Source organism: Ictidomys tridecemlineatus, chromosome 8 (assembly GCF_052094955.1).
Source record: "Ictidomys tridecemlineatus isolate mIctTri1 chromosome 8, mIctTri1.hap1, whole genome shotgun sequence".
NCBI classification, from domain to species: Eukaryota; Metazoa; Chordata; class Mammalia; order Rodentia; family Sciuridae; genus Ictidomys; species Ictidomys tridecemlineatus.
This window is the reverse complement of record NC_135484.1, coordinates 95,342,384-95,367,225: the sequence shown is the minus strand read 5'-3', so window position 1 is coordinate 95,367,225 and position 24,842 is coordinate 95,342,384. Positions and strand designations below refer to the sequence as shown.

Below are 24,842 nucleotides of genomic sequence, written 5' to 3'. Positions count from 1 at the left end.
ATAAGGAAAATTGCTTATGGACTGCTTTTATTCATAGCCTTTTTATGATTCATCTTGTTTCTCAGGTCTTGAGTAGAGTGAGAACTAATGATTTTTTTTTTCCTATGTGAGTAGAGTATAATTTGCAGCTGTTCCTTGGAGTTTCTTTTAAAGATGCATTTTTAAGTATAATCTAAAATATTCTTATTACTGTTTTATGGGGGTAGGGAAGCTTTTCTTCTGCCTTTCTCTTGCAGCTGGATTTATTGTCCAATATACACATAGCTAAGGAACATTTTAGTGTACCGCTATCCTAATTATGGGACTCATATGACTGAGGGAATGGTAGATAAAGAGCTGGCAGCATATTTAAAGGCATGTGCGTAGTGTCTGCCCATCCCCTTGCTTCAGTATGCTAATATGTACCACAGGGTCATTAGCTTGATGTTAGAAGACTTAATATTGCCATATGTATGGAGATCCATGAAGCCTAAGTGATGTTAAAACAAGTAACTACAGTATCAGAATATGGTAGAGTACTCCATTAAAGAGTTAAGTATGTGTGGCATTCAGAGGAAGAAGAGATAATATCTCGATAAAAAAGGCAGAGAGCTTAGTTATGGTGGAGGAAGCAATTTGAAAGGGACATATGGAATTTCTCGAGATGGAATGGGGTAGAAAGATTTCATTAAGCAGATGCTTCAGGTTGAGAGAACTGTGTAGGCATCACAAATGGTGAGTTGGAGTCATAAATGACCTGTATTTGGGGATGTGAGGAAAGAGGGCAAAGTGTAGGGGACAGTGAGAGAACCTTGAAGTTATCAGTACATTTGTATTTAGGGCATGGAAAAACTGACTTCTTAAGTTATTTAATCTTTTTATTTTAAAAACGTTTTATTGTGAAATAATTTGTATATACACAGGAAGTTGAAAAAGAAATGTATAGAGGAGTCTTGTGTATTCTTTACTTCAGCTCCTGGAAACATCTTGTATAATTATAGAACAGGATTGAAACTGGGAAATTAACATTGGTGCAATACACATTTCATCAGTTTTACGTGTGTGTGTATGAATTTGAAATATTATCATATGTATTGATTTGTGTAAAATTATCACAGTTTTCCCTTATTTCAATCCACTACCCACCCCCAAGCCGTGAAGCCACTCTTTTCCATTTCTGTGAGTTTGGTATTTTGAAAAAGCTATACAAATGGAATTGCACAATATTCTGAAGTAATCATAGATTCATAAGAATTTGCAAATATAGTATAGAGGTCCCTTCCATAAATTCTTCACTTAGTCTGCCCCAGTGATTGAGTCTTATAGAACTGATATAAAAAGGTAGAAAGTTGACATGGGTGCAGATACATTTATATGTATATACAAACAGTGCATATGCATTCTCTCCTATCACATATGCAGACTTGTGTAACCATCACTGCAGTGAAGATGCAGAACTGTTGAATCACTACAGATTTCCCTTATTCAACTCTTTGTAGTAATCTTCTTCCCCACCCCCCGCCAATCCCTAATTCCTAAACCATGGCAACAACTGATCTGTTTTCCATATAATTTTATCATTCTAAGAATGTTATCTATCTGTACTCATACAGTATGTGACCTTTCAAGATTGGCTTTTTTGTTGTTTGTTGTTCAGCATAATTCCCTTGAGTTCCATCCAAGTTGTTGTATATGTCAATAGTTTGCTCCTTTTTAGCACTGAGTAGTATTCGTTTGTTTAACCGTTCACTTGACATTTGAATTGTCTTCAGTTTTTGGCTGTTATGAATAATAAGTTGCTATCAACATTTGTGTACATGTTTTTGTGTTAGTGTAGGTTTTTTTTTTTTTAATTTGTGATAAATGCTCAAGACTACAATTGCTGGGTCATATTGAATGTATATTCAGTGTAAGGAACTGCCAAACTACTTTGTACAGTGGCTGTTCCATTTATATTCTTCCAAGTAATGTGTGACTGATCCATTCTTAACAGCATTTAGTGTCACCACCAGTTTGATTTTTGCCATTCTGTTAGGTATGTAGTGATATCACTGTGATTTTTTTTTAAATTTACTTTTTCCTAATGACTAATGATGTTTAACATATTTTTGCCATCAGACTTTTGGGGGCGGGGGCGGGTACCGAGGCACTTGACCACAGAGTCACATCCCCAGCCCTTTTTTTGTATTTTATTTACAGACAGTGTCTCACTGAGTTGCTTAGTGCCTCACTTTTGCTGAGGCTGCCTTTGAACTCATGAATCTTCCTGTCTCAGCCTCCCCAGCCCCTGGGATTACAGGCATGTGCTACTGTGCCTGGCACCATCATTTTTTTTTTTTTTGAATTAGAAAGTTTCAGAAAGGATTTCAACACCCCCTGCCCCACCCCCAGCTTGGTGAGATTGGAGACAAATTAATTTGGAAGTCGGTGAATGAATATGAGTGGGAACCTTAGAAAACTTCTTGAATGGTCAAGGTAAGAATAGAAAGAACAGGGCTGGGGTTGTACCTCAGTAGAATGCTTGCACATGTGAGAGACTGGGTTTGTTCCTCAGTACCACAAACAAAATAATAAATGAATAAATAAAGGTATTGTGTGCATCTACAACTAAGGAAAAAAACAATGGATGTCTGCATGGATGTGGATGGGAAGGATAATGGAAAGAAAAAAAGATGAAAAGTTGGCTATTAATACAGGATACTGTTGACAAAAATAAGTGATTCAGGATTTCTTTGTAATCAAGGGAAAAATGATAAGTTTGGTTTGTATTATCATTTTGAGTACAGAGATTATTTTGATAAAGGGGTCCATAAAAAGTTATGAATCTGAATCTATAGCTTAGAGAAAGAGGTTGAGTTTATCTGAAAATCAAATAAGAAGAGATAATTTGATTTTGCTTGGATATGGGCAACAGTAAGCCAAGGAAATGTATCCTGTGGATTTAGAAGAAAACCTAGGAAGAACCAATTTAATAGACGTTGGTCTTTACAGTCACATCCTATAGAAGATTGAGGAAGAAAAGGATAGAAATGTGTGGAAGGCTGTTTGTTTGAATTCAAAGCCCACATCTCATGAGACTGGGGTGTAAATGTGAGCAGTTAGTTTGGAGAACAACTTTTTCTTTGTAACACATAAAAAATAAGCATATTATATAAAGAGAAAAGGGGGACCAATAGGACCATAAAAAATTTAAGATGCGTGTGAGCAAATCATCTCAAATCTGCAGAGTAGAAGTACTCGATGGAAGCAAGATGTAAGGGGCACGCTAGAGATAATACTGAGACAGGAGAAGGCATTAGCATTGTTAAGATTAAATACATGTTTCATGGACCCAAAAGGGAAGGAAGAGAAAGGTGTGCTAAATAGATTTTTTTTTTTTTTTTTTGGAGGAGGGAAGCCAAGGACCAGTATAGAAGACCTCTTTGATCCTCTTATAAAAGTAGATTGTTTCTTATAAGATGTTTTGGATGATACTAGATTATTTTGAAAACTCTAGCTTTGATTATGGCCTTAGGATAGGAGCATAACACAGTATTTCATTAAAATGTTAAAACAGCAGTAGCAATAAAAAGAAATGCCAGCAGCATAAACACTGTCTAGTAGTCCTGTCACTGGTCTTGTTCTAAAAAGGACACACACGTCTATCTTGCCAGAAAAATATTGTATTTTAAAAGATGTTATGGTGAACATGAAAATACAGGTCACATAATGAGATATAATTTTAAAAGTCTCCCACAAACCAAAATCTATGTCTTGGAGAACTTGGAAGCAGGTGTCTTTAGTGATGCAGAGCAGATGCATAGCATCACTATGCAAAGTGTTGTTGGTATTGGCTATTAATTCATTGCAAATAATGAAATTGAGAGAAGGAAAAGACATGCAGCAGGAAAAGAATGGGAGTAGGGAAGGAAGACTTCATTTGTTGTATAGCAAGTAGTGTTTTCAGTTAGGAGAATGCGTGGTTGTCACTGTAGTGTCATTCATCACTAAAACCTGGTATTTCATACAACAAAAATACCTTTATCAAAAGTAGTATTTATTATTTTAGAAACCCAATGTTATATAACAGGTAATGAAATGTGAGCCAATATTAGTCTAAACTCAGCAGAGATAGAAGATATTTTGTTATAATGTAAAAGTAGTTAAATAAAATAACTCGAGTTTGATCCTAAAATGATTATGGCATTGTTATTCTGATGTCACTCATTAAAATAGCACTAGGCTTTGTATCATTTTTATTCATTGATTTGATAATACTATGTGTGATTTCAAATACTTGGTCTTATGATTTTGATTGCAGTTGATAGTAAAAATTTATTCACAATTATTTTGACTTGGTTTGAGCTTCATAGATTTAAAACCTTTAGTACATGGAAAATTAAAATCATGTTTTTCACTTGGGTAATTGCAATGAGATTTTTAAAAACAGATTCTAAACCTAATGCATGAATATTTATTTATACAGATTTTCAAAAAGTAAAGAAGTTGGGATTGTTTTAAGGATTATGTGTTAGTCAGCTTTTCGCTACTGTGACTGAAATGCCTGACAAGAACAACTTGAAGAAGCTTTATTTTGGCTTATGGTTTCAGAAGAATTCAGTCCATGGCTGGCTGGCTCCAGCATACAAATGATGGAAGGGTGTGGCAATGGAGACAGCTGCTCAGCACATGGCAGTCAGTTAGTGGGGGATGAAAGGAAAGGTCCAGGGATAGATACAGTCCCCACGGCCATGCTCCATCCCCAGCCTACTTCCTCCATCCATGCCCCACCTGCTTACAATACCACCAAATAGTCCATTTAAATTATTAACCCATCAACTGAATTATTGCACTGATGATGGCATAGTCCTCAGGATCTAATTATTGCTAACACACGAGCTTTTGGGCGCATTCCAGAGCCAAATCATAGCAGATTATGTTGTATTAGTCATTACAGTTACTTTCTTTTGTTTCCCAGAGTAGATTAAGAAGTCACAGACTTAAATTTCAACTGAAACTAGTTTACTTGGAAGAAGAAAATGAACATGAGGTTGTTTTTTTTTTTTTGTTTGTTTTTTTTGCATTCAGAATTTAAAAATCCCAATTCCAAACCCAGATCCAAAGGCATACTCTGGTTCCTAATTAATTTCATTAATTTTTTTTCACTTTTCTAGCCATACCATTTTGTTCTTGTCCAGGGGCTTTGTATTTGTTTTTTCCTATGCATCATTCCTTTCTCCAATTTTCTATGGTCTCCCGAATACTGGTACTTCATGCCCTTTGCATTTGCTTTTTCATCTTGCAGTGCCCGCTGCACCCCATATTTGCACGGTTTGTGCTTTTATTTAATTCAGATCTCTCTCCTTTGATGGTATCTTCTCAGAGAATTTTCTTCCTAAGATAGCCTTTCCCTTACCAGATTGCATTCATTGTAGCACTTAATTGTGTCTAACCTTAAGTTCTATATTTGTTTCCATCATTAGACAGCAGAGACTGCTTTATTCATATCACTGTTCCAGATGTAAAGGATAGAGATATCAGGGTTAGGTACTCAAATAGGAACTGATGACTACTTGATTAAATTGTAGACAGGTTATTGTAGACATTGTACCTTGGAGGTATTTGGATAATGGGTTCACTCCGTAAGGTGATTAAGAGAGAGCTAAATATTCATGTTCTATGAACATATGTCATAATACAGAGAAAACATGTTTTTTGTTCTTGTAGCCAAGGGCTTAGTCTAGGACATCTTGACCAAAAAATGAGTCAATGGGTAGAGTACCTGGCTTTATTCTGTGAGGTTCTACTGTTTTCTTGTTTACTGTAACATCTTTAGATTCTGTGAGTTTTCCAGCCTGGGTCCCTTTTAGCGATTACTGTTTTCCCTCATGAGTAGTTAATTTTGGTTTCTGTTCCTTGTCCCTGTTAAGAGTTCTGTTTAATACCAATGGGCAAAGATGGGTCCTGTGAATTAATTCAGAATTTGATGGTTGCTATGCATTCTCTTATTTGAGAATTCAATAAATGTACTCTTAGAGTAACTGTCTCACTGGTAAACATACTAATTCTATGCGAAGTCTAGTCAGCTGATTTGAAATAGTACAAATGATAGTAAGGTAGTGATAATTTTAATAGTGGTCAAAACTAACAGCAGCCACTAACTTTTAGCATAGAGAATGTTGTTTTACATTATACAGATTTGCTGAATATATAGTTGAAGGCATATTATCTATTTCTTATTATTTTTAGTTCTTATAGTTACCATGTAAATTAGGGACCAGAACCCACATGTTACAGATGAGGAAACTGAGGCTCTAAGGAATTATTATTTCAAGGTCATACAGCTATTAAGGAATAGGATTTGAATCCAGGCATGTCTGACCTTGAGTTGAGGTTTATGTGGTGTGTTACTATATTCTTTCCGCCTAATTTCAGACTTTAAATCTTATATACATTTAAAAATTATATTGACTCATCAGTGCATGGAAAATCTTGATTTGTTTTGAAAGTGGTTGGAAAAGTAGAATCGCACTAGAATGAGGCCAGTAATGATATAGGGTTTGCCAGTGGTGCAGCTTTTCCTGTCTTCCTCCTACACCCTCATCATCTTCACTATAATGTGCACCAGGGGGAAATGTAAAATTGATACAGTAGGGTTTTAAAGCTATGCCTTTCTAAAACAGAAGTAATTAGTTCAAAAGTAAAATATCATTAAAACACTCAACTTCACTGATAAATTTGCAATTCTGAGAATGTTTTTGCACTTGTAAAGCACATAAGACTTGTTACTGCCTTTGGGGGAGGAGTACCCAAATGTGAATTACAGCAAGGAGCATAGCAATTCTTAATGTCAGGAGCAGCATTCCCTGGATGTCAGCCCACTACATAGTTTGCCAGTGTTGGGGTTGTTGAGAATGTTAAAGCTTACATAGGCACTGGATGGAATAATGCTTTATACACAGAGGAGAAGCTTCAGAATTGGCTTGAGAGCAGCACTCTCCCATGGCCAGGGCGTCTCATCCTGCAACCATGTAGGAAAATGATCTGCATGTGCCCCTCTCATTGCACAGGTAAAGGACCCTCTTCCTACCCTCATTAGAGCAATGAGGTCGACCAAGTACCATTAGATGCACATGTGTAAGTAGAACAAAGAAATAAACATTAAGTCTAGAACAGGAAAAGATAGTCTGAGTTATGCCCATCACAGGGTGTGAAAGCTTTTAGTCCCCTTGAAAGGAAATGTTGGAGGTTCAAGAAATATAGAAATATTCTTATGTGGCTGAGCCAGGAGAGACAAACTGCACTTAATTGCTCTCTCCAACAGTACTTGTATCTGTAACATCTAGTAGGAGTTGTGTAGCAGAGTTTACTCCATTTTAAGAGTTCTTCCGCACCTCCACCCTCTTAGTGGTTCTAGGGATTGAACCTAGGGCCTTGTATTTGCCTGGCAAGTGCTCTGCCACTGAACCCCTAGCTCTTTAAAGAGATAATCTTTCTCTTAAATATTAAAAAATTCTTTTTTTTTTTAAATTTTTCAGTTTTCGGCGGACACAACATCTTTATTTTTTATTTTTATGTGGTGCTGAGGATCAGACCCAGTGCCCCACGCATGCCAGGCGAGCGCCCGCTTGAGCCACATCCCCAGCCCAAGAGACATTAATTATTGGTATTGGTCTAACAATTGGATTAGAGAATTGTTTGCATTTTCAAGTGGGTGTGTGGTGCTTTAAAAGTCTTATACTTAGTTTCATCAATTAAATCCTCTATTTTGCCAATTTCCTAAATTCTAGTATAGTGAGTTATTTGGGATTCTATCAAGATGGAGAGTTTAATGTAGGCTCTTGGCTCCTTCTCCCCAAACTAACCATAGTGAAACTACAGAAGAGGAAAGCATGGATCTAAAGGAATACCTAAAAGAACTATGAAAAATTGTAGAGTGACTTAGGTTGTGAATAGATGTGCATGTATAGGTAGTTTAGCCTAGGGTACAGAGTGACCTGAAGTATCGGGAGAAGATAAATTGTTCTAAGCTGTTATTCTTTTAAGTTTTGTTTTGACCTGACTTTTGCCAGCTACCTTGAAGTAATAATTGCTTGCCCCACTGCTACAGAAATTGATGTCAGTAGGGTCATGTCAGGGCAACATGAAAGGTCTGTTGGGGTGAGGAGCTGATGAAAACAGGTATAACCAACCACCTACCCCAGGGCACGCACTCTTCCTAGAGTTTGCAGATTATACTCTGCAGAGCATGGCTTCTCCCAGTGTCACTGCTTTATAACTGCCCTCCAAAGGAGTTGCCTGGTGGTAGTCAAGGAGGATTATTTGGTGCCTGTGACTCATCTCCATCCTCTAATTTACTTATAGAGACAATATGGATCTGTGTTTTGGCCATTTTTCATGACTTAAAGGTATTTTTCATATGTAGTTTTCATACACATTCATAATAGTTGATATCTTTTGATGAATTTAACCTTACAAATCAAAATTGTGGTAGGGAGAGTACAGTGATTATTGAAAACAAAGAGAAAAACAAAAGCACCCCCTTATTCATGGATTCCCTGTTCATGGTTTTAGTTATCTACTGTCGACCATTAACTGAAGTTATTGAGTGAAAAATTCCAGAAATAATTTGGAAGTGGTAAATTGTGTACCATTCTGTTCTAAGTGGTATGATGAGATCTTGTACCATCTTATTCCTTCCCACTAAGATGTGAATCATCCCTTTATCCAGTACACTCATACTGTATAGACACTATCCATCCGTTATTCACTCAGTAGTGGTTTCAATTTTCAGGTTGATGGCTGGGGTTATCAGTTACTTGGATTTAAGTAATCCTTGTTTTATTTAATAATGATTCCAAAGTACAAGAGTAATGTGGACAATTTTATTACAATACATTGCTTAATTTTCTATTTTATTATTTTTTAGTGTTTTGTGGTTTCTAATTTGTAAATTAAATTTTATCATAGGCATGCATGTGTAGGGAAAAACATAGATAATAGTGAACCTTGTGTATACCAATTTCAGGCATCCACTGGAAGTCTTGGAATGTATCTCTTATGGATAAGAGGGGACTTCTGTAATGTAGACCTTGTAAAGGAAAATTATTGGGAGAGAGGGATCAATAATTTAAACATAAGAAATATACTTGTGATAAAGAACAGCAGTAATAAGGGACAGGAAGTTATAAAAGAACAAAATGGGAATAGTAGATATGACAAATATAGTAGTTGAAATAAAGAACTTCATAAATTAGATAAATAGAAGGGGTATAGGTAAAAATGTATCATTGCACTTGAATATCATGTTGATGAACTTGGAAGGCAGAAAAGTAGAGGTAGAAAATATTGAAGAAAGCTAAGAAATATGGAGGAGAGTTATGCTGCATTTAAATAACAGACTTCCTGGAAGTGAGAGGAGAGATGGGAGAGAGAAGTATTCAAAGAAATGATGTTAAATTGCTCAGAATTCAGAAAGAACAAAGTCATCATAATGAAAGGCCTAATAGAATACCACACAGGAAAATGAGAAAACCCACATTTTGGTAGGTGATATGAAATTTAAGAATCTCAAAACCAAAGAAGTCTAAAAACATTTAGAATAAAAGAATAGATTATCCACAAAGGAACATGAGTTGACTAAATTATTTTTTAAGCCCTGAGGTTCTCAGTCATTCTGCATATTTGTAGTGAGGGAGATCATCTATATTATGTATAATTCAAAACTTATGAAATAAATTCATAAATTTATGTTCCATTTGATGAAGTATTTCTCAATGTATCCTGAGATATTTTCTGATACAGAAAAGCTATAGGGAAACTGGTTATGACACATGGTTTTATAATTTCATATAAATATTTGGGAGAAGTTGCTGTTATCTTCATTGAAGTGCTACATCTCTCCTTACTTTTTTTTTGGTCGGGGGATGTGCTGGTTTTTTAAAATTTTTTTAAATCTCACTTTGGAGCATGTGTTTTTTTAAAATAACATTTTTGTAGCCATAAATGTAAAGTAGATGATTTTCTGTTTCTAAGAATAATTCATGACACAAACCTCCCTGCCCACCTCAAATGGTGCTGGGGTTTGACCTCAGTTCTTTGTGCATGTTGTGCAAGTGTTCTCCCACTGAACCACACTCTACAAGTGATTTTTTTTTTAATTCACTCTTCTTCATGCTCCTACATTCTTAGTGTGTTATTGCAGCTTCTATACCAGAAAGAAGTCCTATTCATCATTCGTCATTCATCATTGGTTCAGAAATCCCCTTTCCAGTAGAAATAAAATGTAAGCCATATAATTTAAAAGTTTTTTGGTATTCACATTTAAAAAGTTGGTAAGAGGATGAAATTAATTTTTATCTATTTGATTTAATTCAGCATATGCAAAATGTTATCCTTTTAACATGTCAGTATATAAATTATCTATTTAAAAATCTTTCCTCTATAGGAAGTCTGCAATTAGCTATATATTTTATAGCTTATCTCAGTTTGGCAACATTCTAAGAACTTGGGTGGCTACATGTGGTTAGTAAATACTGTATTGTCTGTACATTTCTAAAGCAAATGATTGTTCAGTCTTATGAGAGTTGTTGGGCTACTTAGGAGCTGCCTTTAAGACCTTCATTTTATTAAGAATCTTGGAACTGTAGTTCTGTAGCTAGTGATACTTTTTTTTTTCATTAATTGTAGCTAATAACATTAAGTAGTATCTTGCAGCCTAGGAACTCCTTTATTACTCTAGTTTTCAGGGTAGAAATTGTGGTGTAAAGCACAAATCTATAGAATGTTCTGAGTCTGATTTGATTTTTATGATTCTGTTTCTTAAGTCCAGATAATTCTGCCTGGATATCTATCAGGCAGTTCAGACTTAACCTGGGCATCTAATCTTTCCTTCCAGATTCATGCTTGTTCATATTGGTGAACAGGGTCTTCATTTTCCCTTTGCACAGGTACCAACAAAATTATCTCTTTGACTTCCAGTTAAAATGTTGGTGAAAAGTCAGATTGCTGTTGAAAATGTCAGTTTCCTTAAGTCCTTTGTTTTCCATGTTTACTACAATATGCTTTTAATTAAAACCATCTATTGAACTTGTAAATAATAATGTCATTAAAAAAAACCTTAGTATTGATTATATATGGTTTTTGGTAGTTGACTTTAAAATTTTGTCCAAGGAATAATTCACATGACAACATTGTTGAAGTATCTTGGGACACATTTTAGTTTATGCTGGCATTCATTTACATTTTAATAAAATGAACAAACTGAGGAGGAAATAAATGGGGCACTAATAAAACAGGAAAAGTCAAGCTTTACATTTGGTATACTGAGCTTTTGTCCAGGGGATCTTGTGACCCATTCATTCAAAAATATTTTATTAGAGAAAGCAAAATTTAATGAAGAATTATAAGATTCAGGTTGTTCCCTTTTCACAATTTTATAACTGTTGATTTTTTAGTTGACCCCCTCCCCCAAAGGTCATGGCTTCAAAATATACGATTTGAAGCTTTCTGTATGTGGTGAGATCTTTTGGAACTAATATTGCCTATCGGTTTTTGTTCCCTCTTTTTCTAATATATCTAATAAAACATGAAGATGTCAAATATAAAGGATGACTATTGCACAGATTTGTCCTTTGCTTGTCTGGTTATCCATCAAACACTATCAACCCTATTGTGCCAGAAAGTGTGAAATAATGTCATTGGAAAGCAATCAGTCAAATATATGTCAAGGTCTTTTAAAAGTCTCAACTAGCTGTTCTGATATCAAAGAATGTTTTACAAATATGCTAAAATGTTTACTTTTAGGAAGCATATTTCTAAACATGTTACTTTCACCCTTGATTTCATTATGTTAGTGCTTTGGGTTGGTTGGGATAGGTGCAAATAATAGTAACAGTAATAGTAATTGTATTTCTACAATTCACACCCATTATGCTGGCAGGAATATAGCAGTTAGTGTCCATTCCATCATTAAAATGGCAGCTCATTATTTTGTATAGTCAACAATAGGTGGTTTTATAATAGTGACATGAGTTTTTAAAAGCCTAAGCAAGTAGGTAAGTATTTTTTTTTACTTTTCAGACCAGTGAAATCTAGTTAGTATCTAACTTAAAAATTAATAGAAAAAGAGATAACCAGAAAGTTAGGAAAAGTAATATTTTTATTCTTTATTAAGAAAATGGAATTTTGTATGCCATTTGATTTATAAAGCACCCCAGATTAGCTTATTTTGTTGATGTTAATACATTAAATTTAGTGGCCTGGGAATGTTTTTTTTTTTTTTTTGAGAGATCATTTATTATTTGGAACTTCTAGGAGTTTAGAAATGAGACATCAAGTGGTCCAGGTTGCTACTTATGATATAGAATGAACATCCAAAATCTAAAAAGCTCAAAATTTTTGGCATTCAGAAACTTTCAGATTTGGATTAGACATCCTCAATTGATAGTCTATACACTATCCCCAAATCCAAAAATCTCTGAAATCTGAACTACTGGTGACTTTCAAGCATCTCAGATAAGGGGTATTTAATCTTTAATTCCTAATTTTGATTAAAAAAAGGCAAAGAAGAAATAAAAGGATTTGGGGAACCCTGATGTGTTTGGAACATTCAAAATACATCTGTTTCTTTTTCCTTCTTATTCTTCATTCATCTTAAATGACTTTTGTTTCTAAATTAGTGATTGGAATTTAAAAAACCCCTTAAAATGCATTTTATTTACTGTTACATCAGAATGCTGTATATGTGCTGTCTATATGGCATTATGGTCTTAACACAATAAAGACATTGTACTTTGATATTTTCATTTTAAAATGAGTGGTTATTTTTACAAGCTTGGGGGTGCTTTACTACTGATCTATATCTCCAGCTCTTATTGTTTATTTTGAGGCAAGATCTCACTAAGTTGCTGAGGCTAGCCTCAAACTTGGAATCCTCCTGGTTTAGTTTCCTAAGTTGCTGAGAAGATAGACATGTATGCCTAGCTTGATTTATTTTAAGTCAGAAAAAAATTTAGAATTAATCACAATAGTAAGCAAAAATATGTGTGTGTGTATTTGAAATATGCTCTAATATTTTAAGAAGCTCTTGTTTCAGAAGAATTTTTAAAAAGATTCTTTAGTAGAAGAACTAAATTATATAATAGCTTCCTTTATTTCTAAAGAAAAATTGTAGAACTCCTTCATGAGTGATAAAATAGCTTAAATTTCATTCAGTTAATCAGATATTGCAGTTTTTGGATTCATTTGGTTTATTTCAGGTTAGGGAAATAAACTGATATTTGAGGCACATTGGGCTGTTTCACGCTTAAAGCATTTCTATACCTTCAAAGGCAAGGTCTCTATCAAGAAGGATGTCCTTGTGCTCTGGGATAGCAGGGAAAATTAAGTCACAGAGACAAGGAAAAGTAGCTGAAGTACCAAGCAAATGAGTACTTTGCAGCATCTGTTAACATAAACATTAGAAGTATGTTGTTAGCCATCTGGGGCTGCTATCCTTGAATTATACATTTGGAACAGTGGTTTGAGGGTTAGCTGTCGGGGAAATGGAAATCTCTGTGTATCCTGTTGATTACTTGTTTTTAACCACCTAAGGCCCTCCAGTTCTTCAAGAGCATTTCCAAGGACTATATAATGTTACACAACAGATCACTATCTCCCAGGCATTAATAAAAATCTCATCCACGTACTCTGTTCCATTCTCCATTTTTCTACCTCTATTCCAAGTGTTTAATAAAAGTCCAAGTCAGGGGAAAGAGAGTTCCTGTTGAAAGATGAAAGCATGTATTTACGCATACATAGCTCTTCTGTGTCTCTTCACTTTGGTAATTAAATAAAATGGTGATTCCTGTGACATTATTTAAATGTTATTTATTAAACAAACTGGAATTATAGTATAGAATAGATTGTTTAAAGTTCCCAACATTGAAAGTAGTACACTGTTTATTCATATTTAGAAAAGGGGTAAGATTGCCAGTGAATGGACAACTTACAGGTCTGACATTTCTTATGGGAAAATAGACTCAGCAGGAGTTAAAGGAGTTGTGGACTATACTTCTTACTGAAGATGAATGACATGCACCATGAAGGCCACTGTTCTATTTGGGGGCTCTTAAACATTTACTAGAAGCCTGCAGATACTGTTGGCAACTTCCGTGCAGAGAGTGTAGAATTTATGTGCATATTTAGGAACTTTTATGAGGAACTCCCACATAATAAGATTTCGCTCAAGATTCATGCTTAAGGAACAGTTTGGTTCTGGAAAACTGAGATAAGGTGGTTGGTTATTTTTTTTCCCCCTTAAGAAATTGATAAATGTATCTTTAAGTAGGGTATAGACATTTTGGGAGACAGAAATGATGAATGAAAATACAATAATAATGAATAAGAAACCTTAGAATATCAGTTATTGCTTCATAACATTTAAATTTCTAGATTTTTTTAATTAATAAATTTTTTAAAAGTCTCTGTATATAATGATTTATGGCTGAAACAGATGTCAGGTTTACCTCTCTGTAATTGTGCAAACACATGAAGGACACAGTGAAATGTACCAAGACCCAGAATTGTCTCAGCCAACTCCTAACATCTAATGTGCCATCAGACACTTCTTTGTGGGACTTATAAGAAACAGAAAATGTAGTACTGTTTTCGAAAGTAATAAGATGTCCAAATATATAGGGCTATATACACTAGAGAGTAAGCATAACAGTGGCACTGTTTTACTCAGTGGTAAAATAATTAAACATGATTTTTATTGTAAAACCAAGAACATGTTCTAGAATCCAATACAAATTTTGTACACACATTTTTAAGATACTTCATGAAACTAAAGGCAGCAGATGCTTAGTGCATTAAAGTTCACCTGTTCACTCTCCTTGGATGTTCCAGATACCTTTGTTTGTTCAGTTTGAAATAATATCACTGATAGGGATTTTGTGAGGATCTTTGTCTATATAGAACTTGGAGCGGAGTTCCCTGCCTGTATTAAAATACTAGGAGCACTGACTGCCACTGCTCTTTCACAGGAGCAATCCTTGTGCCAACTTGAGAAACAACACAGGTTGAATTCTATTTGCCAGATCCATGTTTATGAGAAATCTAATTGTGAAACTATTGGCTATCATTTAAGAATTCTTTTCTTTTAAACATCTATCTTTTAGTTGTAGTTAGACGTAATACCATTATTTTACTTATTTTTATGTGGTGCTGAGGATTGAACCCAGGGCCTTGAATGTGCTAGGCTAGCGCTCTATTGCCACAACTCCAGCCCAGTTTAAGAATTCTTAACCCAAATTACCAGAGTATTCTAGAAGTAAATTGATTTATGGGGGTTTTACTGAGGAAAAAATTCAGTGATCCTTGTGCATCATCATTACATATCTCTTTAATACCTTTTTTTGTCCTTCCCCTTGCTCAAAATGTTGTTTTACATTTTTAAGCCACGTAAGTAAGGTACTTGGGTTGGGCTTTGAATAACAAACTTCTTTTCACACCATGGGTTTCATGATGAAAAATTAGCATTGGGATATCTGCTTATACTATTCCCAGGTTTGCTGCCTTCAGTTCTTCATATCATCCAACCCCTTGAACTGGAAATATCTTGTTAACTCTGCACTGTTTAATATTCTTTGGAAATTAAACTGCTTGGCATGTTTAGAGCTCAAATGGAATATATGCGTTTTGCTTGACAAGATCGTCGGGTGCTTTTTAGAGCTTACATATTGAAAATCATGTTTGTGGCCAGCTGATAGAGAAATTTTCATGTACTGAAGTGTTGTACTGATGAAACTACCTCTGTTGTGAAGATCAAATGAGATAATGTGTGCAAGAGCCCTGTGAAAACCAAAAAGTTCTGTGGGCATCTGAGCACTAGACTGTTACCATTAGTGATGAACAGCATCCCAGCCTGCCAAGGGAGAACATGAAACTGCAGAACAAATTTGGTTCCAAGAGCAAAGGGAAATGTAATGTGGAATTTCACAGTTTGGGGTTTGTAATTGGGATCTGTTGCTATTATAAGAAAATGTAGTTCAAAAAGACACAGGATTTTCTGTTGTTAAAATCAATGAAGTTAAAAGAGCAGCTGCTTGTAAAAGTTAATTTTATTTGACATCTGCCTTGGTCTCAGTAATAAAAGTGATAGTTCTGTTGAAAAACCTGTCCTCTTTAAAGCTATATTTTTCTGCTACTGTGAGGTCTGTTGTAAAAGTTGTTGCCTTTTAGTTTAAAACTCTTTCTCAACCTATAAATTATATTTCTTAGTGAATATGTGTGTGTATACACACACATACATACCACACATCTTTGATTTAGTAGAAAAGAGTTGACATTCTAGATTTTAAGTTTACTCTTAGGAAGTTATGAGATAACAGTAGGGCCATTTCAGATCCTGGATGAAATAAGAATGTCAAGATATTGTAAATATTTCCTATTTGTTTTTACTTTATAAAAAATTAAATTTGACTTTTTTCATTTGGAGACATATAAATTTCGCTGTCCTGATATCACTGATAGAGGATACTATTCTGCTTATTTGAATAGAACTCTGCTATATGGAGAAAAAAGTGCTTAATTTGTGCTGATTACCTGCCTTGGATTTCGTTTAAGACACAACTTTGATATAAGTGGATATTGTCATCCTGCTCGAGTTTTGTGAGGAGGTGGAAGTGAGTAGTAGAGGGTAAAAACACCAGAGAACAAAATTGAGCAATATTTTCCAAGACAGCATTGTTTTCTTGTCATTTTTATGTGTTTTAATTTAGCCAGTGTTGGGTGAGCAGTTCAGAGGGAAGGGATTTATTATTTTCAAATGAAGCCACCCTCTTGTTCTTCATTTTCAACTGATTGAATCACCTTTGTTTTCAAAATGTTTATTGACTAAGAACTGTTTGCCCTATATGCCCAGTATTTACTTTCTTGTTTATTCATGTTCCCTCCCTTCATGCCTATCATTTGGAGAGGAAAATGGTGAAAAAATTTCTTCCTATAGTTCCCTATCAGCCCCTTAAAAAAAAAATACTGTTGCAAAATAACAACTGGCTGATAGCAAAAAAAAAAAAACTCCATTAGGGTTTTAAGAGCCACACTCTGCCTCACAGTGGGAGGCAGAGTGCTCTCCTTGGGAAATATTTTTTTCACAAAGTCAGATGCATTTATTCCAGGTGTGCAACAAAAGAGTTAAGATATAGGAGGTTCTAGTTGTGTTTCCAAATAAAGCTCTAATTAAAATCAGTATTAAATAAGTTTCAAGTCTTATTTTCAAAATTGCTTATTTCTCTTATCTTGCTCCAACTAAGGACAGTAAATACCTGCAGATATCTCTAATTCCCTATTTTATATCTAGAGCAGACACTGGTAATCAGTCCTGTATTGTTTCCTTGATGTAGGTGGAACTGATGGAGTTCAGGATATATTACCTCCAAATATGGCACTTTGGTATTTGGGGGAAATAACAGAAGCAGAAAGGTTACTCTAACCATCTTGATCCTTCTCCCCTGAAGCAAACCATACAATCTACACTGTAGAATTGGCTTCCCCCAAGCCCCTAATTCCCAGAGGAAAGGCATTAGAACACAGAAAATTCTGAATGACCGGGCTCTGTGAGCCCCCCTCAGTTTATCACCAATTAGATCATGCCTCTGTCCTCAGTCAACTTCTGCACATCTGTCCATGAAAATACACAGGCTTCTCTGGTTCTTTGGGTTTTCATTTCTGAAGACTTCTGTGTCATGTAAACCTACATGACATAAATTTGTGTACTTTTCTCTTGTTAGTCTGTCTTTGGTTGTAAGCATCTCAGTCTGAACCTAGCAATGGGAAAAAATAAAGACATTACTTTTTCCCCTACAGAACAAACCCTCAACACAGTGCTCCAATAAGCTATTCCTAAGGAATAGCTTTGTCCTTTTGGGGTAGGGTTGTTTTGAGAGAAATATTTTAGGTTCCCATTCAAAGTAATTTACCTATCAAAAACTGCAACCCATGTATTTAGCAATAATACCTTTAAATACACACTTTAATCTTAGCATTGTGATCTAAATGACAGACTTAAATGACAAAGACTGTCTCTTTTTTTTTTTTTAAAGAGAGTGAGAGAGGGGGGGGAGAGAGAAATTTTAATATTTTATTTTTTAGTTCTCGGCGGACACAACATCTTTGTTGGTATGTGGTGCTGGGGATCGAACCCGGGCCGCACGCATGCCAGACGAGCGCGCTACCGCCTGAGCCACATCCCCAGCCCCAAAGACTGTCTCTTTACAATGGCCTAAATGAATTTTATTGAACAGTGTCACATTTACACTATCTGTCCCTCATTTGCTTTCTATAAATCTTTGAACTAGTTTGCTTTTGCATTTTTAAAAAAATGGATGTTCATTATAAAAGACTTTGTATATTTAAATTTAATAATGTTGGGAAAATAGATCTGATTGCTATTCGTTTTGTTTGTAGCTATCATTTAATGATCAAAAACTTGGACATAGAAGTAAAGAGCTATGTCTTGGTTACTTTTTTTGGTTGTGCCTCCATAGCCTACATTCATATTTATATGTACTCAAGTAAACTCATTGAGTTTGTGTATGTGTTTATCCATTATTTAAGTTTTGAACTGTTAGTTTGGGGCTGCTTTTTTTTTTTTTGAATCGGGGAGCCACAGTTGCAACTGTGGTCCATTTGCTCTCCTTCTAAAGGAAGAACTTTAGACTTTCCATTTAGCTGGAAATGAAAGGAGAAATGTGTATGTTCCTTCTAGTTGATAGCTCATGTCATTAATGAAGACATTAGAAATGTAAGACCAATAGGACCAGTGTCTAGGGCAGACTTTTCTAAACTCATGCTTCTGTTGGAAATATCTGGCTGGGTAGGGGACACCTCTTTTTCATTCTATAGCACTTATGGATTGTCTACTGCTTACCAGACAGCAGTAGGGGGAAGTGGTAGACGAGACAGAACAGGTTTCTGTGTGATGCAATTTATGTTCTTGTAGGGGGAGAGAAACACAAATGAGAGAATAAGATAATTTCAAGTAGTGATAAATATGAGATACCTGAGTACTAGAATACTTACGGGAGGAGTGCTGCTTTACCCAAGGGTATTTAGGGAGGATTCTGAGTTGGTGATGTTTCCCAAATGATGTGAAGGAACCTTTTATGAAAACTTGGGTTATCTTCAAGACTGAAAATCCACGTGTGAAGTGAATCTTGAACACCAACCCACTTTGAGAAATGAAGGAATAAGAGGATACAGGAACACTCTGGGGTCAAAGGTTCCTGACCAGCTAGCTGTCATGCAACGTATGTAGCACTGTGAATGGTGGTGAATGGTGGTGTCGCAGAGGAAAGTGCCTGTGCTGTGTGTCCTAGCATAGCTAGTTGCCAGCAGGCACACCAAGCCTATCTGTGGCATGAGGAACCTTATTTCCTGTTAAATAAAATGGCAATGTTGGACCAGATACCTTTATTCTTTCTTACCAGACTTTTTAAAATAACTTTTTTTGGATGAAATCTAAGAGAATGTATTTGTTTTTTAAAATTTTTTGTTTTAATTAGTTACACATGACAGTACAATGACCTTGACATATAATACATTTGAATCAGATGGGAAATAATTTCTCATTTTTCTTAGTGTACAGGTTACAGAATCACATTGGTCATACAGTCATGTACATACACACAGCAATAAGGAAGGATAGTGGAATGAAATAGACATTAAAATAACTTATTTTTAGTTATATATAGTAGAATGTATTTAATTTTAATTAAATGTGTCAGCTGTATTAATTATGACAGGCCATTGTAACTCACCTCTAACCTTTCAGCAATAATGAGAAATAAGCTGTTATGTCAACTTTTATGATGGCTCCTTTGAAATAACCCCAACTCAAACAGAACTGGGATAGATCTTTCTCTTTGCTTCTTGGTGATTTATGAGTCAAGGACATTGTTGTATTTTCTATTTAAAAAGCAAAAAGAAGTATGGAAACCATATTTAACCTAGATATTTGTTTCTAGTTTTAGAGAAATGTAAAATCTCTAATGCTAAAAATCTTGTTATGATAGTATATTGCTTTCTTGAAAGGCTGATAATTGTGATTTAGTTTAGTTTTGATCTAGATTTAATTTTGCTCAAAGCAGAAATCTGAAAATCTTCAATGATGAAATGTCGAAAGAGATACACTTTCATTTTCATCAATTAATGGAATTATATAGTTGCAGGTTTTTGGATTTGTCACATACTTTTTAAACTTGCTGTGTCTCAAGAAGTGCTAGGGATGCAGTGCCTCTCATAGTAGAGTGATGTGGGAAGTAACTACACAAGCTTAGAAAGGAGTTTCAAAAGAAATGTTGAGACTATATAGTTTCTAAATAAAATTTATTTAGACCCTAGTCTCTAAATAAAGAAGTCACTTTTGCTTGAGGTTCAAAGTTGAAAATAAGTTGAAGTGGGAAGGGACTGAGGGGGTGATGTGCCTAAATAATTTAGCACACGTGTTCCAGAAACTAGAGCTAATAGATTCCTACCTGGCATTCTCCCGTGTCTCTTGTGGAGAGTATAACCAGACATTCATTTTGTGCTTGTTTAGTATTGTGACCCAAAAAGAAAATACTTGATAAAAGACCATTGTGATTAACTCTAGCCTGAGGGCCTAAGGGAATTATTAGATAATTTTAATTAGAGGAGAGGTTAACTTTCAATCTGAAAATTTCATTGTGACCTTGAGTGAAGAATAAACTGGAAGAGGTAAGAATGGATGCAGACATGGGAGTGACTGGAGATATTAACAGTTTAGGAAAAAAGGAAATGAAAGCTGAGATTAAGATGAAGGGATAGATTTGAGAAATGTTTCCTGTATGGAATGGACAGATGACTAGAAAGTCTTGCAGTGTTAGTGAGATGTTTTGCTTGTTTGCTTTGTTTAGAAAAGACAGTTTAATTAGAAAGTATGCTATGTAGTTGACAGATATGACTGAAAAAGCCCTGTCTGCCTGCTCTATTTTCAGAGAATTGACTTTTGAAATATCTAGATAAGACATTTAAATATTTTAGAGCATAGTTTTGGTCCTGAGACATGAAATATCTTGAACAATGAAAATGACATTTTGTAGAGGAGTTTGACATTAACAGATACAGGATGTATTAAAGTGTTTTGTTTATAGAACTCGATAACCTTGATAACATTTATGTCATGAAATACTAGCTTACCATTTTTCATAGAAACTAAAAGTCTGTTGGTTTTGCTAAAATTGCAGTATGTTAATTGGCTTACATTATTGTCTTTTAAATTAATCAGTATCTTTGTTGACATTTATTGATTCTTGTACACATTGAGAGATTTTCCATTATATGATTTAATAAAAATGATATATGGCATTTTTGTCAAATTTTCAACAAATGTTTTTAAAGAGATAATTTCATTTTTGTTATATTATCACAAATTGGGTTTGAATTAAATGTCTGTTTTCCATTTTAAGAAAATTTTAATGTATGAAAAAATTGGAATGAAGATACTCTATTTAATACCAAAGGCTATCTTTCAGTTGTTACTTGTCTTAAGATTCTCTTCTGTGAATTAGCAAATGATTTATTAGATTACTCTGATCATTATTGAATCAGTTATTTTCTAATCTTACTTTATTGTTTTATTAAGTTTGCTTCAAGCTGATTACTTTGAACGTCTTTATAAAGTCTTTGTGACAGTTTCTTAGGAGAGCAGATTAAAATAGAGATACATATAGATACATAGAAATATAACTAATATTTCAGTAAAAAAACAAATTAGATGTTTATGCTTCTTGATATACTGTCAGCTTAATGCACAGTATTTAACAGAAAGGCTTTAGTTTTCACTATTTCTTAGATCAATTTGAGATCATATTTCAATATTTAATGCTTTCAGTTACTATTGTGTACTTAAAATACAGTCTTGGTTTCTTAATGTAGTTGTCCAAATGAAGGAATGCATATGGAGTGAGTATACAATACACACTTCTTTCATAGTGGTTTAGCTGTAAACAAACAGAATTCCCCTTCTGAATTTCATCGTTGCAGTATTCGGTGTCATAGGTTGGTTGTTATTCATTTTAACATTTAGGAATCTTTCCATTTTTATTTCACAGATAATATTTTCATGAGTAGATGCCTTTTCATGAACTCAAATATTCAAATAGGTGTTCCCTCTTACTTTTTTTTTTAAAAGTTCTAAACTTGGCAATATGTCCTACATCCTTAGAGCCATGTTGTTATCTTTAATCATATAATGTATCCGCTTTTTATATAATTCATTTTTTTTTAAAAAAAGAAACATTTCTTCACATTTTATGTTCTGCCTCCGTGGTCTGCTCTTCCTGACCCTGTTTTGCATTTAGTGCTCCTGTCTGTCTGGCCTTTGCTATTTTCGTTAACTTTGTCTTTTGCTTTCAGTTAACAGCTAGGTCCTTGCCTGCTGTGCAGTCAGATGAGAGACTTCAGCCTCTGCTCAACCACCTCAGGTAATAGAAGACATAGCTTTGCTATGCTTTGAAATGCAAGTGCACTAATGTGGGTGAAGTATGTTAAAGTGCTTAATAATGCTTTCAATTACTGAAACTTAATTTTTTTTCTTGTTTGACTCTGTTAATCATAGGAAGTTCTTAATATCATGTACTTGTTACCCTTGACTTTAAGGTACTTTAGAAAGCTCTTTTAATAAAAATATGTAGTGAAAATATACAGAAAGATGTAAAAAGAATGGGCTATTTCTTTAACCCAAGCTAAAGCATATTTTTAATCGGGATAAATTAAATGAGTAGGGTTTGTTTTCTAAACACAAACATGATATAGCATGATTATTTAAAAAATAAACTTAGAAAATGCAGGAAGAGGAAAAAATCATTATTAATCTGAAGTAATTTTTCCCTCTATGCTATTTTAAAACCCAGAATTAAAATTATTCTTCTATAAAATTTATGATTTTTCCATTTCTTATGAACATGAGATTTTTTCCTTATTAAAATAACTGTAAAAATATCCTTTTTAGTGACTATGATATTTTCTTGTATGACTTTACTATAGCACATTTACATTTATCTCCCTTAGGGAGGCATGTGGGCCATTTCTTTTTCCTTTTTTTTTGGTACTGGAGATTGAGCATGGGGGCACTTGACCACTGAGTCACATCCCTACCCCTCAGGTTCTCACTGAGTTGCTTAGCACCTTGCTTTTTGCTGAGATTGGCTTTGAATTCGAGCTCCTCCTGCCTTAGTCTCCTGAGCAACTGGGATTACAGACATGTGTGCTGCCATAAATAATACTGTATATGAACCTTTGTCTATATTTTAGATCATTTCCTTAGAATGGATTTTCAGAAGTAGAATTATTTTGTCAGAGTATGAGCCATTTAAAAAATTTAAGGATATATGTATTTTTTTCATTTTCTTATTCCATTTTTATTCTCATATTGTACAAGATTGCCTATTTTATTATGTCCTGAATAGGTCGGGGAAGTCAAATAGTTACTAATTTAGTAATTCATAGAGATGCTGTTTTGGTCAAATGCATTCAGTTATTATGAAAAGTGATTTTGACATTTTATTCATTCTTATTTTGTTGTGAGATTAAGGATCTGTCATTAACTCATGTATTCATAGCATTTCCTGTTTTTATTTGATTCATTTTTTTTTTGTACCAGGGATTAAATTTGGGGGCACTTAACCACTGAGCCACATCCCCAGCCCCCCCTTTTTTTTGTATTTATTTAGAAACCAGGTCTTACTGAGTTGCTTAGCGCCTTGCTGAGTTGCTGAGGTTGGCTTTGAACTTGAGATCCTCCCACCTCAGCCTCCTGAGCTGCTGGGATTATAGGCATGTGCCACCAGCTTTTTATTTGATCTTATGTGCTTTAGATATAATAGATAATAGCTTATATTTGCTATAAACTTACAAAAATTTATTTTCTGTTATTTAGAGCACTTGTATTTACAAGTTTGATGTAGTCAAGTACCAATAATGTTTTTTCTTTTCTAGTTCTTTTTCGCTCTTTTTAAACTTAGACTGTCACTTTTCATTTGGAAGTGTTAATAGATTTTACTCTTATCTTTTTTTTAAATTTATTTTTCCTTTCCTCTTTTATTCTTCTCTGGTAGCTTTTCTTTCACAGGCAGGTAGCTTTTAACCTTCTATATAATTATTTTGTCAGGACAGAAGGGAGGGAGGGGATCAAGATTACTATTTCAGCAAGGACGGAATAGTATGCCTGTTATATGCAGTTCAATTTTCTAGAGCTGAAATCTTGTTTAAGTCTTTTGCCCAGCCCCCATTTCTACTCATCCAAATCTGTTGGTGATTTTTGTCTCCTCAATTTCTGTCTTAATACAGTAGCCTCTTGTCTGTTCTTCTTGATACCTGCTTTGCCATCAAATGTATTTCATATCACCACCGTATGTGGTCATGTTATCCCTTGACTTAAAATTCTTCTCTGCCTTTCCAGTTTCATTCTGGATGAAACCTGAACTCCTTAGCCTGGCATATGAAACCTAATAGGAGCTTAAACCTATCTCTCTCTTTGGACTATTCTTGCAGCACTTCTAGTCCCATTCAAATGGCATGACATCTTCTAATGCTACATTCTTGTGTGAACTTCTATGGCCTTGCAGATACTTTCTCTCTTGCTACTTCTATTGATACATATGAATTTATATACACATGATTTAAGAATACATTTAAAATGTATTTCTCATGTAATATATATTTTAAAACATGCTTTATATACATATATTTATGTATACAAATGTATTTTCCCTTTACCTCAGTTGTATAACTTGACAGTTGTATAATTTTTGCTTGTCCTTCAAGACTCAGCTTAGGTGTTACCTCCTCTAAGTTTTATCTGTTTAGTTCTCTACCCGTTA

General features: G+C 34.5%; 1 protein-coding gene across 3 annotated transcripts in view; it reads left to right on the top strand.

Annotated features, from left to right (window-relative positions):
* Prim2 (DNA primase subunit 2) overlaps positions 1 to 24,842 on the top strand; it is a 261,225-nt gene that overhangs the window by 125,483 nt on the left and 110,900 nt on the right. For all 3 annotated transcript variants that reach the window (XM_005318524.5, XM_040282880.2, XM_040282881.2), the window contains one exon: positions 22,378 to 22,445. In XM_005318524.5, the coding sequence (XP_005318581.1) occupies positions 22,378 to 22,445 (68 nt within the window). The remainder of the gene's footprint in view (positions 1 to 22,377; positions 22,446 to 24,842) is intronic.